General features: G+C 43.6%; 1 protein-coding gene across 1 annotated transcript in view; it reads left to right on the top strand.

Annotated features, from left to right (window-relative positions):
• The window catches only part of TDRD9 (tudor domain containing 9), a 120145-nt gene that overhangs the window by 48108 nt on the left and 57222 nt on the right, over nucleotides 1-14815 (top strand). The window contains exons 9-11 of the mRNA XM_063118493.1: nucleotides 7741-7832; nucleotides 8979-8981; nucleotides 14739-14753. Coding sequence (XP_062974563.1) covers nucleotides 7741-7832; nucleotides 8979-8981; nucleotides 14739-14753 — 110 coding nt within the window. The remainder of the gene's footprint in view (nucleotides 1-7740; nucleotides 7833-8978; nucleotides 8982-14738; nucleotides 14754-14815) is intronic.

Consider the following 14815-nt stretch of genomic DNA (forward strand, 5'->3'; position numbering starts at 1 on the left):
CCGAACAAAAATATTCCTCCCGTTATAACAATGGCCTGTCAGCATTCATATATGTGTCAGTGATGTGTCAGCATCAACGGGCAGCGTCGGGAGGGAAGATTATATAATAGTTGATGCCTGTAAAAAGATTCTTGGTGATGGGTGGTGACTTAGAGAGCCAGGAAGTTGACTGGGAAGTCTCTTCGGATCAGGCTACATCTACCGGATACGCAATTGCAACCTTACTCTACCTGGCGCACCCAAGATATATTGGACTACAACTCCCCAGTGGCCTTGCTGGCTGGGGATGATGGGGGTTGTAATCTAGCCCATATGAAAGGATGTTCTATCACTTCTATGACAGGATGATGATGATGATGATTGACCCTGTTCAGGTAACACACTAAGCCACGGTGATTAAGCATTTTGAGCTAAACATTATGGCTTAGCGTGTCATGTGAAACATTCCTAGCCATGATGGCTACATAACCATGGGTTAAACATGATCACTAACCATTTCCTGCAAAAGGGTTAACAGCCTAACCATGGTTTAGCATGTCGTCTGAACATGGTCATTATTATTATTATTATTATTATTATTATTATTATTATTATTATTATTAGGAGAGCCAGTGTGGTGTAGTGGCTAAAGTATTGGGCTGGGACTTTGGGAGATCTGGGTCCTAGTCCCCACTGGGTCATGGAAGCTCACTGGGTGACTTTGGGCCAGTCACGGACTCTCAGCCCAACCTACCTCACGAGGTTGTTGTGAGGATAAAATGGAGAGGAGGATTATTTACACCACCTTGGGTTCCTTTGAGGAAAAAAGCAGGATATAAATGCAATAATAAATTATTTTTTTAAAAAAAAATTACTGCATTTATGTCCTGCCTTTTTTCCTCTTGCAGGGGACTCAGCGCCACTCCTCTCCTTTTTATTAAAGTCCCCCATGGCCGAGCAGGGACTAGAACCCAGATCTTCCGAATTCCAGTCCAACCCTCTAACCCCTACACTACCCGTGTGAGCCTCCCACACCTTTCAACCCTGATATCTTTATGAATAGGACAGGGGCTGCCCTAGATTCCTCATTTCCCCCCCCCCCCGCCCCTTTAAAATTGCACACCTGCAAACCTCAACTTCTATGTTTATTTCTTGATACTGTATTTTCTCCCCTCCTCCTCCCCTTTCCCGGCTGGAGCTTTTTTCTTTGCTTATTAGGGAGGAACAAATGCAACAGTACAGGCAATTGTGCTTTGTATCTTTAGGGCAATTCCAGCGCTTTAAAAAAAAAATTATAAAGCAAACTCATGGTATGTTCTAGGGCAAGAAGGCACAAAGCTTTGTTTCCTGACTTGATTACAAAGGTTTTGCAATTTTGTGATAAAAATGTTTGAACAGCAATGTGACACAGGATAAGAACATAAGAAGAACCCTGATACTGGATCAGACCAAGGGTCCATCCAGTCCTGCATTCTGTTCACACAGTGTCCAACCAGCTGTCCCAGTGGGACGTCCGCAAGCAGGACATGAGCTCAACAGTACCTTCCCACTCGTGCCAAGTGCAGGCGATGGTCACCCTCTTTATACACCCCTTTTTACTTTCGTGGTGGTAAAGGGAGCGCGCACTGCTCCATTGTCTTATTCACACATTCCCAGCTTAGAAACTTCCCCTTAAGAACAGGCATTGCTGACCCCAGGAGAACGTTCAGCTCTGAGCATAAAACCTATTCTACGTTAACCTAGAAGTGGGGAACCCACAGCACTCCAGATGTTATTGGATTACAGTTCTCATCATCCCTGACCATCGGCCATGATGCTGACTGACATTGATGGGAATTGTGAGTCCAACCACCCACAAGTTCTCCCTCCACCTTAACCCAATCCTTAAGAGAGTAGTCAGTGGCTTCATTATTTAAGCTGCAGTTAGTTGTAGAATGTAGCGGCGGCCATTTTGGATACTGCAGCACATGCAGCCATGTTGGGTTGCAAGCATGCCAGCAGCCATGGCACAAGGGGTTACCATGGTTTGTCGTGTCATCCGAACCTAGATTACAAGATGGTCTTGATGTCAATTCGGGAACCTGAAGCTTTTTTTTTAAATGCTTATTACAATGGCATCAGTGTACATGAAGGCTTAGAGCCTTATCCTATGCAGAAGCAGCTGTGCATCACATGATCTAGTGCTGATGATCTGGTGCCATCCAGCTAAGAATAGCTTTTAAAGCGATGAACAGTCTTGACCACAGAGAAGGGCGACGTTAACTCGAGTGTATGTTGTGGTTAATAAAGCCAATCCTGTTTAGACCTCTGCAACTCCGCTTGTGATGGCTGCCAAGAACAGGCCTTTAACACGGAGCTCTGTGATGGGGAGTTGTCCTTGGCCAGCCAGGAGGCCTCACGACCTCACAGTAACCCTTAGCTATCTGACAACATCATGAAGCCAAGTCAGAGTGCTCAGTTTCCTGCCTTTCTCTTTGAATGGAACCTTTTCTGCTGTTTCTCAAGCTCTGCGAACTGTTGCTGGAACGTCTGCTCCCCCTGTTTTCAGCACGGTCCTACTTTCAGTTGAATGTTCCATTTTTCATCATTTCAGAGGTTTTTGATTTCCCACCCTCACCTCAAGACTCAATTCAGGAATGTACAGATCTTGGAGTAAAACTGTTTTGAGAATCAGTAATTTCACAGCTGGTGGATACATGAAAATGCTGTGCAAATACTCTATAAACATCGCACATTAAAATAAGCAAGGAGCAATCTAGTTTACTATAAGTTTATGTATTGGTTGCCACAGGGTCTTACCTTCTCCACATCCCTTTGGGATATGAGAGGTGTGGTGGTCCTTTGTCAGTATCGAAACCACCACTACCCCTCTCTCTGTCTGTCTCTGGTCCTTTCCAGATTCATGGTTTTATGACTATACATCAAAACAGAACAGTGGTCTGTCTTGTTCAAGTCCTTCTGTCTCCAAAGATGATCATTATTACTAGCTAGTTCAGAAGCTACTCAGGAAAAACCTGACGTCTCCAATTACTGAGCATTCTTCCAGCAAAGGAAGGTTCTCCATAAATCCTACTCCTACTTCTGCCTCGAAGCATCATCTTTTGACATCTGAGTCTTTAGTAAATGGGTGATTTTTTTAATCGTTAATCCATAAAACATCTTTTTTTTAAAAAAAATGCCTCTTGCTAAGCTCCAGTCATATCTTAAGTCCGTGCTGATCCACTGTCTCAGATGTTCTCAGGAGTGGGCCTGGAGGCGACTCATAGGGCACTATGGCTACAAGTTGGGCTAATTAAATCAGCGCTATTAGTGAGGAGGGGGACAGTGGTGGTGCTGGAGCAGGGAGGCAGCAGCTATAAAGATCCACAGCAGGCTAGACACCTTGTTCTATTTTCCTATAAAAGATATTACGTTTATATCTTGCCTTTTTTCTGTCGAAGGAACCCAAGGCAGCTTACGCGATCCTCCTCTTCTCCATTTTATCCTCACAACAACCCTGTGAGGTAGGTCAGGCTGAGAGTCAGGGACTGGCCCAAAGTTACCCAGTGAGCTTCATGTCTGAGTGGGGACTAGAAACTGGATCTCCCGAGTCCCAGTCCAACACTCCTCCACTAACTCTGCCATCATGAATGCCAGCGAAAGGGTCTTCTTGGTGGTGGCACTCCAATTGTGGAACTTTCGTCCCGGGGAGCCTCATCTGTTACATATTCTGATGTAGTGTCAGCAGCAGGCGAAGACGTTTATTTATTATATTTATATATCCCGCCTTTTTTCCTCCTTAAGGAAACCATAATCCTCCTCTTCTCCATTTTTATCCTCACAACAACAACTCTGTGAAGTAGGTCAGGCTGAGAGTCAGTGACTTGCCCAACTCATCCAGCGAGCTTCATGTCAGAGTGGGGACTAGAACCTGGTTCTCCTGAATCCCAGTCCAGTACTCTAACCACTAGCCCACACTGGCTCTCATGTGCTTAACCTGCACCATGTTCTTAATTGGCTGGTATGGATGGATCCCTAAATACTACCGTGAACAAGGCAAGACAGCCTTGTTCCTGTTTTGTTTCCTTGCTTGAAAAAAGAACACTCTCCTTTAAGCACATTGTCATCACCGGAAAACAAATAATCTCGGAAACTTCGTTTATTTATTTTATAAAATTTCTATACAGCTTTTCATTTAAAAACAAATACCCAAAGAGGTTCACAAAATAAAATCACGATTAAATAGGATGACCCTATGAGAAGGAGGACAGTTGTATAGAAAAGTTGAAGCTGCAGGAGCCCTGCCCTCTTGTATCTGGTCACTCAGGGCAGGGCTCCTGCAGCTTTAACTGTTGTGATGAAAAGGAAACTTCACCAGTTGATGCATGCGTACAACTGACACTTGCTGAAATTCCCTTTTCAATACAACTGTTAAAGATACAGAAGCCCTGTCCTCCTTTCAATATGGCCACCCTAGATTAACAGATGATTAACTCTCAGCCTAACCTACCTGACAGGGTCGTTGTGAAGATAAAAAGGAAGGGAGAAGGACCATGTAAACCACTTTGGGTTCCTTGCAAAAAAAGTGGGATATAAATGTAGTTGTCATATAGGTGTTTATTTTTTCCTCTTTTCTTTCATTTTCTCTCGTTTTGAGAGAGTTTTATATTTCTTTGAAAAATACGTTTACTTCTCTACGTGGATTGTTTTTGATCTTCTCACAGGCGATTTAGTAGCTGTCTTTGCTGGAGGAGAAAGGTACTTTGGGATATTTTTTAAGGCAGGAACGTTTGCTAAAATAGACTTGATACTTCATGATTTTTGTATTGGGCTCCTAAGAAATCTGCATTATTGGCAAACGTTGTCTTTGTTGAAGATGGGCCTGGTTTGAATGGGTCACTTCTGACAAGCGATGTTAATACTTGTGGACTCTTGTCTTTGTCAAATCGCAACCTTCCCTGATAAAACGCCACAGCAGCTTTGTCAGGTTCGGGGATAGCAAAGAGAAGGCACAGAAGCTTAAACAAGGTGAAAAGATGCGCTCTGAAAGCTACTGAAGCAGAGAACCACAAACTGATAGCTTTACATTCCAGCATGTAAGAATGGAAAAATCCTTGGAGGAGATGAGCACTCCGCAGCTGTCATAAAACTGCTCCTCTTATGGCTCTTCCTATGTTTTGTATTTGCCAGGATTATAGCCTACTTTATGTTCACACCGCTGTGTAGGACGTCTTGCATAGCACTTCTTATTTGCACAACTCTGGCCCTGTTCAGACGGCACCTTAAACCACAGATTTAACCACCGTGAATAAGGCTTTTTGCCTTATTCACCATGGTTAAAGCCGTGGGTTAAGGTGTCTTCTGAACAGGGCCTCTGTTTCTGTTAACACCGGGGGGGGGGGGGGGGGCAACTTGTGTGGCCCAGTTGATGTCTTGTCCAGGGCTGGGCAGAGGGCAGGGGGGGGGAGGGGCAGTGGGCCCAGTTGGCATGGGCCTATGATTTTGAGGGGGCCTACTCCGAGTCCCCCTGGGCAAAGTTGCTTGATTTTTCTGCTGTTGATGAATTTGCCCAAAGAAAAGCACATAAAGCATTTCTGAATGTGAAGAAGTGATGTCTTATATACATCTTGAATAAAAGTGCTTGCCATTACCTTTTTTATAAATCGTTTTAGTTCATATGTATTTAGAACTGATTAAAAAATACTTAATGAGCAGTTTGAAATGGGGCCTATATTTCCTATCTGGCCCGGGCCTATTATCAGCTTTGCCCGGCCCTGGTCTTGTCCTAAGAATGCGAAGAAGAGCCAAGCTGGATCTGACCAAGGGTCCATCTAGCCCAGCACTCTATTCACATAGTGGCCAACCTGCTGTCGACCAGGGACCTACAAACAGGACATGGTGCAATAGCCCCCTCCCACCCATGTTCCCCAGCAGCGGTATATATAAAGGCTTACTGCCTCAGATACTGGAGATAGCACATAACCATCAGGGCTAGTAGCCATTGATAGCCGCCTCCTCCAGGAATTTATCCAACCTCCTTTTAAAGCCATCCAAATTGGTGGCCATCACTACATCTTGTGGTAGTGAGTTCCATAGTTTCATTATGCGCTGTGTCAACTCCAATCAGCCCAAGTTAACATAGCCAGAGGTAATAGATGATTGAAGTAGTTGCCCGAAACAATCACCTCTGGTTTGCACCATACCTTCTTAGATTGTGGTCATGGATTGATTTTTTTTTAATCCCACCAATAAACCTGAAAATATATTTACTGTTCATATATCAGCATTGTAAGATCAATATATAAACGGAAGTAATAAAAATAGCCAACTCTTTAAAACGTCTAGTTTCACTGTATTTATTTAGCGAGCCATCCTATGCCCTTAGACCGAGTCTGGGGGGGACATAGGATAGTTTAGATTCCTGGATCTGAGGTCCCCAACCCCTCCCCTTTGCAGCTGGCACCTGCTGCTTCTCCGAGTTCGCGAAAGCAATCTTGGAGAGGACGTAAAGGGGGCATTTCTAGGGGCAGTGAAGGAAGAGGACTGGGGAAGCGAGGATACAAGCTATCATCAGCCTCCTCCTTTCCCCTTCTGCTAGACGGGCAAAAATATCCATGTAGCAAAAATGCAGAGTGGGAGCAGAGGCAACAGTTTCCTCCGTGCTCCTTCCACTGAGCATAGGATGCCCATCAGCCCCGGAGTTGGTAGGCAGATGGGCATCCGGATAGGATTGCACCCCCATTTTAAAAAGCAAAATTATTTTGAACAACCTGCAACTTTCTCTGATCTTAAAAGATAATTCAGTCTTCAGCCAAGGGTAACAAACACTATTCTCTCAGGGGGGAATTACAAGTCTTATCTCTAGCACTGAGGCCTCCAACATGGTGCTCATGGACATCACTGCGCCTGCTTGTACCTTCCTTGGCACATGTCAGGTTCCATATCCTGATTTTTTCTTCTTGATTTACATTTTTTTTTACTGCTTTAAAAAAAAAATTGGAGGTCGGTATGCAGGAAAGTGAAGTGTCAGCCCCTAATGCCTTCTTTATATCCAAAAATGCCTCTGAGTCCCAAAGGTATTCTGGGTAGCTGCAGCTCAGTGCTGCATTTTGAAGTGTTGCCCATCCGCCTAGAAAAAAGGAAAAGATAAGCAGAGTGAGGGGATAGTAGCACAGAGGTCCCTAATATTTTTGGGTCAGAGGGCACATCTGGAATTTTGAGAGGGTAATGTGGGCACTCTAACAAAATGACTGCCATTGGGAGGCTTCATTGTTCATAAAATGGCTGCCATGTTGGGCATGGCCAGTCATGAAACTTCCATTTCCCAGAAGGCACGCTGGGGAGGATCAAAGAAAACTAACTTGTCCCATGAACAGGTACAAGGCAGAGGTGGGGTCTGAGAGCCAAATGCTAAGTCACATATTTACCTCCACAAACTACAACAAAATACCCATTTCGCAGATGGCAAACTGATGAGATTCAGAGAAATATACAGGCAAAATGCCAATACACAGTGTGCATGTCACACACACACAAAAACCCAGGCGAAGTACACAGAAACCACAGAAAAATACTCCTTTCTACACTCTCTAGGTCCCCAGGACACTCCCTTACCCATTCTTATAATTCACTGTCCATCCCTGACCTTTCCTTTTCACAGGGACTTGGGTCACTTCTGCATTCTGGTCCAACTCCTCCTGCATGCTGGTGGCATTCTGTAAAAAGCCAGGATAATAGTAATGGTTTGTTTCCTCCTCTGTCCTCTCTTAGATTCCTGCACAGGTTATTGAGGAACCACTGATACATCCAGAAATGTACAAAGCTGCAGTCGCTCTGATCCAGTGGTTTGATGAGCTAGAAATTAAGGAGAGTGGGTAAGAACATAAGAAAAGCCATGAGCACTCTGTCTTCACAGTGGCCAGCCAGCTGTTGTCAAGGAACCCACAAGCAGGACATGGTGCAACAGCACCCTCCCACCTATGTTCCACAGCAACCAGTGTATATAGGCTTATTGCCTCTAATACTGGAGATAGCACACAACCATTAAGGCTAGTAGCTATTGCTATCCTTCTCCAGGAATTTATCCAACCCCCTTTTAAAGAGGGAAGGTTACAACAGCCCCTGATCATTTTAGTTGCCCTTTTCTGCACTTTTTCCAGCCTTAAAACATCTAGAATGTTATGTGGAAGAAGTATTTTTGTTGTTTACTGTTCTTTTTTGTAGTCTCTGGGTTTACACCTCCGGAGAACAGACTTTGGAACATTCTAGAGCCAAGGAACTGGTGCTTGTACCTCTTCTTCAAGGGAGCTTCCAGTGTACTGTGAAGATGAGGATGGGGTGCATTGTGGAATGGTCCTGTAAACCACAAAAATGCTTCTTTTGCATACCATAGTTACTAGGTATCATGGAGAAGGTCTTTCCCATGAGATGCTAGCTTTCTGTGATTCAGTATAGCTTAGATCAGAGGTGTAGAACCTCTTTCAGCCTGAGGGCCAAATTCCATTCAGAGAACCTTCCGGTAGAGGGTGCGGGTGAGGGGAAAAGAGGCGGGCCCAAAAAATACCAGCAAATGGTATCTTGAAGCTCTTACTACCAGTAACTAATCCTTAAGAGAGGCACCTCAGCCTTTTCAAATGGGGAAAAAATCTGCACAAAACCCAGGAAATCATCAAATTAGTGGTCTCGTTCAAAAGACACCTTAAACCATGGCTTTAACCACAGTGAGTAAGGCTTTTTGCCTTCATCACCATGGTTAAAGCCTTGGTTTAAGGTGTCTTCTGAACACGACCTGGCATTCTAGCTTAGCCACCGTGGTTAAAGCTGTGGTTTAAGGTGTCTTCAGAACGGGCCTGTCAATGGTTTGAGGGAAAGGGGGTGTGGCCAGAGGAAGGGTGTGTGGCCAACTCACGAAGACCAGAGGGCTGGATTTGGCCTCAGGGCCTGAGATTCTGCACTCAGGCTTAGATACCATTAATCTAAACCATGGAATCTCTACTCTCCCTCCCTACCTCAAGTGATAGGAAGTGGAGAGAGAACAGCAGGTCACTGGTTTGCTTACAGCTTATGTTTAGAAATGTACATGCTGATCAGGTTGGAAGCAACCAGGTACATGAGGTACTTCCATGCTAAGTATTTGTTCTGGAATTGCCACAAGGTCTTCAGTAATTTCTTTTATGGTGCATCTTAGGGGGTCCTCACCAAATTGTTGTTCTCCTGTGTTTTTCCCAAATGGTTCGTCCTTCAGTTTTGAAAGCTGAAAAAGTCCCGACCTTTAGGAAATAATGGGACAGTAGAGTCATTTCTGTAGTTGTTGATTACCTTAGGAATTTTCTTCCAACTTTTGAAGAGGGATGATTTGACATGTGTGGCGCGATTTCAGGGAATTAAGCCAATCGCTGTAACTACTTTGGAACACATTTACTTTTAGCTTTCCTACGAGTGCCATTTTAATAGCATGTGGTTTTTAAAAATTTGCTCGAAAACGCCTTTTCACCTACATTTTTATTTTGAAACTGCACCCAGTAGTAATTTAGTACAGATTTAAAAACTGATTGCATAAATACACACTTCACGAACGGCTAGAGAACGTGAATTGCCGTTTGTCTACATGCACAAAACATGCTGCACCCCCTGAAATGTGAAAAGGAGATTGCAATTTCACAAGTAACATACAGGGGAAGACCAGTGGCTGGGTAGGGAGCAGACTGTTCCAGCATTGCGGCAATATTATGTGAAATGCAATGTTGTGTGAGTGGGTCTCCACTCATGCAACGGGATTTCCTCTTGCTCTCCTCCCCTCTGAGCCCTCATATGTCCACAGATCTTCTTCGGAGTGTCCCCTAGTCTGAATTCATTGTTTTCTCCAGGGGCTCATCTACACCAAGCAGGATATTGCGCTGTGAAAGTGGTATGAAAGTGGTATATAAGAGGCAGGATCTACACGACTGCTTTATAGTGGTACTGAAGTGCACTGACAACTGTTGGGGCCCATAGACACATCTACACCGAGCAGGATATAACACTATGGAAGTGGTATGAAAGTGGTATATAAGAGGCAGGAGCCACACTACTACTTTTATAGCAGTATTGAAGTGCACAGACAACTGTGACACATACCATAAACCGCTTTCATATATCCTGCTTGGTGTAGATGTGTCAAGGGCCCCAACAGTTGTCAGTGCAGTTCAGTACCATTATAAAGCAGTAGTGTAGATCCTGCAGTGCACTTCAATACTGCTATAAAGCAGTGGTGTGGCTCCTGCCTTTTATATACCACTTACATACCGCTTTCATAGTGGAATATCCTGCTTGGTGTAGATGAATCCCAGGTCTGGGCAGCCTGATTGGTGGACTTTGACAGTATTTCATTGGATGTTGGGGGCATGTCTACCATTTTTGTACCATTTTTGGATTTTCTGGTTGTTATGTTTCCCCCCTCCCTTCTTGGGCTGAATGGATAAAGAAAATGGCAGACATTCAATTGGCATAGCAATATCATGTCTTTATCCTTCCCACTCACCCCCTCAGCATAATTATGTTTGATCATTGTGTCCAAATCCAAATTAGGATTTAAAATACTAATTAGGAGATGCAAACTCAACCTCTACCCATTGATGTTCCAGGAGATGTCACAGTATTTTACTCCAAATTCTGCTTAGATTAATCAGTGCTTGGGTTTTACAGGTTTTAAAATGTGTTTATCATATTTAAAATATTCACAAGGACAACTCTACATAAGTGACTCTCCAAGCGATATCAAATGAAAAGTTTGCTTTGATAGCTGCAGTGTTAGATTGTATGTGTGTGTGTCAGGACGGAGGGGTTATGTATGAAATAATCATGTGCTTTGTTTTGTTTTAAAAAATGAAATATTTGAAAAGAAATTGTAAGGAAAGCATTGTATGTAAATGGGCAAAACCCAGTGCATTCTTTTTCTTTTTCATCTTATCTAGTTTTGATACTTAACGCCCGTGTCAGTTCAGAGTGCAGAACAGATTAAAGCAATTTAATTTGTCGTGCTCTGCAGCATTTTGTAGCTTTGGCATTCAGTGAGTGCAAATATGCAAAAGCCTAATACAAAAAGAATTTTGATCATGACTGCTCCTCTCTTGAAATTGCATTCGTCTGAGATGTTAGTACTGCCTTCTTAATAAAAGATTTTGTTAGAAGATAAATGGTTAAAGTAAGTCTCTCTCTCTCTCTCTCTTTTTAAAAGACAATTAGTTAAATTTAGGGCGGAATCCTATGGCCCCTAGACATTGTCTGAGGACCATAGGGTACTATTTATTTATTTATTGCATTTATATCCTGCCTTTTTTCCTCCAAGGAACCCAAGGTAGCGTTCATAATCCTCCTCCTCTCCACTTTATCCTCACAACAACAACCTTGTGAGGTAGGTAGGTCTGAGAGTCTGTGACTGGCCCAGAGTCACCCAGTGGGTTTCCATGGCTGAGTGGGGACTAGAACCCGGATCTCCCGACTCCCAGTCCAACACTTTAGCCACTACACCACACTGGCTCACTAGGGACTCCCCCCTCCAATGTCACAGACAGCGTTCTGACCTCGGAAGAGGGAGTCAGAGATCCACACCTTGGACTGCCCCAGCTGCCCTTCAAGGTCAGAAAAATGACCTCGGACAGGGGGAAAGGGGGCATTCCAGTGGACAGGGAGAGGAGGAGACCAGAGACGCCGTGTGTGTGTGTCTATGCGCTCTATTAACCCTGTAGAGGCTGCGCAGTTGCGCTGTGTTGTTTAAATGATGCAGTTACCTATTTATTTATTACATTTTTATACCGCCCAATAGCCAGAGCTCTCTGGGCGGTTCACAAAAATTAAAACCATAATAAAACAACCAACAGGTTAAAAGCACAATACAAAATACAGTATAAAAAGCACAACCAGGATAAAACCACACAGCAAAATTGATATAAGATTAAAATACAGAGTTAGAACAGTAAAATTTAAATTTAAGTTAAAATTAAGCGTTAAAATACTGAGAGAATAAAAAGGTCTTCAGCTGGTGACGAAAGGAGTACAGTGTTGGCGCCAGGCAGGCCTCTCTGGGGAGCTCGTTCCACAACTGGGGTGCCACAGCGGAGAAAGCCCTCCTCCTAGTAGCCACCTGCCACACTTCCTTTGGCAGGGGCTCATGGAGAAGGGCCCCTGTAGACGATCTTAAGGTCCGGGCAGGTACATATGGGAGGAGGCGTTCCTTCAAATAACTCACAGACACATCAGGATTTCGCCTGAAACTGCGTGTTTTCAAAGTGCTGATTTATGGCGTCTTTTACCTTTATCCAATGGGCATTGCAAGAAAGCTCACAGAGAGAGGCTGAGTCTTTTGTGGTTGTTGAAAGTGCGGGAACATGGGGCAAACTTTCCCAGCCAGATAGCTCATGCTCCCTCCTGCCCTGTCTTAAAGATTTCGCCTCGCAGCCACAATGTTATCGGCTTTTGACTGACACCCTTCCAGAGCAGCATCGTATAGACACTGCTCTGGGTACGGGCTGTACTGAGCTCCTGCCAGCCTGTCCCCTCCCTCTCTGAAGCACTATCTTTAGACAGGCTAAAAAGCTCATCTAACTAAATATGTAGGGCGGGGGAGGTGAAGACTGTTTCTGCTGTTCCTCCCGCCCTGCATTTGATGATAAAAATCCTCCCAATTCAGGGGTTTCTGATCGAGGATGCAACTCTGAGGTGTAGTTACACAGGTTCTTGGCAGCCAGTGTGGTGTAGCAGCTAAACTGTTGGACTAGGAGTTGGGAGATCTGGGTTCTAGCCCTCACTCAGCCATGGAAACCCACTGGGTGGCTTTGGGCCAGTCTCAGCCAAGCCTACCTCACAGGGTTGTTGTTGTGAGGATAAAATGGAGAGGAGGAGGATTATGTATGCCGCCTTGGGTTCCTTTGAGGAAAAAAGGCGGGATATAAATGTAATAAATAAATAAAATAAATAAGAGCTCTCCTTACACCACAGGTAGCTTCCGTGTAACTCAGCATTTTTTCAAAATTGTGTGCTTTGGGGCACCTTGATAGTTGCACTTATTTAGAGATTACTCACTGAGAAAATAGGTCCTGGACCTGCTTCAGTGAAAACTGGCTTGCCCACTATTGCTAGCCCTACCCTCCAACGTGCAGCCACAAAGGAGTATTTGGTGAATTCTAGATCACACTCTCTGGATTAGATCTCTGGATGCGTCTCAGTCATGCTTAGAGTAGACTCAATGAAATGTTTGGGGCAAGTTAGTCATGACTAATTTAATTCCCATGGATTTCAGTGGATCTATCTAAGCATGACTTGCTCCAATCCTCAGTTAATGTGAAGAAGTGGTGAAGCCCAGAAGGCCTTGCCAATGCCTCACATGAATTGACTTCCCTAGAAAATGACCTAGAATCCTTTGTAATAAGCATGGCAGATGACAATGTGGAATCAGGCACATCTGTTCTGATTGGTGAGTAGTTTGTAGAATGTGGCTACAGTGGCTACAATGAATGTCACAGGTGCCTACTGGCTAGTGCCTGGTGGGACAATAGCCCTTGTGGTTAATGAAGTTTCACTTCCACATTCATCCAAGCAGGTGCCATTTTGTTTCCTCATTTAAAGATTTACTTGTCAATTTTTTTTCATTATTTCAATGTTTAAAATACATATTAAATGTCAGGTTCGTATTCCAACTTTCCCTTGAGGAGGTCAGGACAGTATGGGTGGTGTTATCCCATTTTTTTTCACCTTACAACTCCTCTGTGAAGAGGGTTAGGCTAGAGATAGTGACTGTCTGAAGATCAGTAGATTCTGCATTCTGCCATTATTAAGCAGTAATGGTGTGTGTGTCTTTCTAATGTTTGTAAAATCGAAAATGTTTCACCAATCTTGCTGAAATTTACATGTGCCAGAAAGAAATGTTGGTTTTACATACTTTGAGAATTAGAAGAAGATTGGTGAAAGATTGAGGAAAGGATGGCAGTTTAAAGTGCAAAAGAAAAAAACCCCTCTCTGAATCAAAATGACACTGAAAACATAGGCTGGCGAGAATATGTGCTCATGAAATTCGAGGAATTGAGACCTTACCCGTAAATCCAGTGGTGGGGTCTTCCTCATTCCTTCTAGTTGGTGGAATGGCTTTTCTTTTTTAAAAAAATTAATGAATATTTCTTTGCCACATTAAAGTGAATACAGAGGCCAATGCCATAAATGGAATTGGATGTCTACAGCATTTCAGGTCACAATCTGATCATTCTTATTAAGTGAAAGGGCCCATTTTGGAGTTTGCACAACTGGTTCATGTTGTACTGCCATATAAATAAAGAAGCCAGCAGTGTTTTTATTTAGAAAGCTCACAGTAAGACTCATAATTGATGTGGGGATCAGATGAATTTAGCTTCATAATTTTGCAGGATGGCATTTTGTGTCCTATTAAAAGTTGGCTAAAATTATAGGATACTTTTTTATTAGCTTGCCTGTCCAGTGACTCGCAATGGGTTACCCACAACCTCCCAAAATGTACAAGTTAAAAAAAACATAGTGAGTGTTTCAACGCAAAAGTCACAGAAGAATAAGGAAATTAAAATTGACAATCTTTCCTAGAAATTCTTTGGAAAGAACTTCTCCCCAACTTTAGGGAAGGGGCTGTAGATCAAAGATAGAGGACCTCCTTTGCACACAGGCTTTGATCCTCCAATTTAAAGGGATTGGGTTGCGGATTATGAGAAAGAGATCTGCCCCAGACTCCAGAGAGCCACTGTTGATCACAGTAGACCAGCCTTCATAGAATCATAGAATAGTAAGAGTTGGAAGGGGCCTATAAGGCCATCGAGTCCAACCCCCTGCTCAATGCAGGAATCCACCTTAAAGCATACCT

Source organism: Elgaria multicarinata, chromosome 2 (genome assembly GCF_023053635.1).
Source record: "Elgaria multicarinata webbii isolate HBS135686 ecotype San Diego chromosome 2, rElgMul1.1.pri, whole genome shotgun sequence".
Lineage (NCBI taxonomy): Eukaryota > Metazoa > Chordata > Lepidosauria > Squamata > Anguidae > Elgaria > Elgaria multicarinata.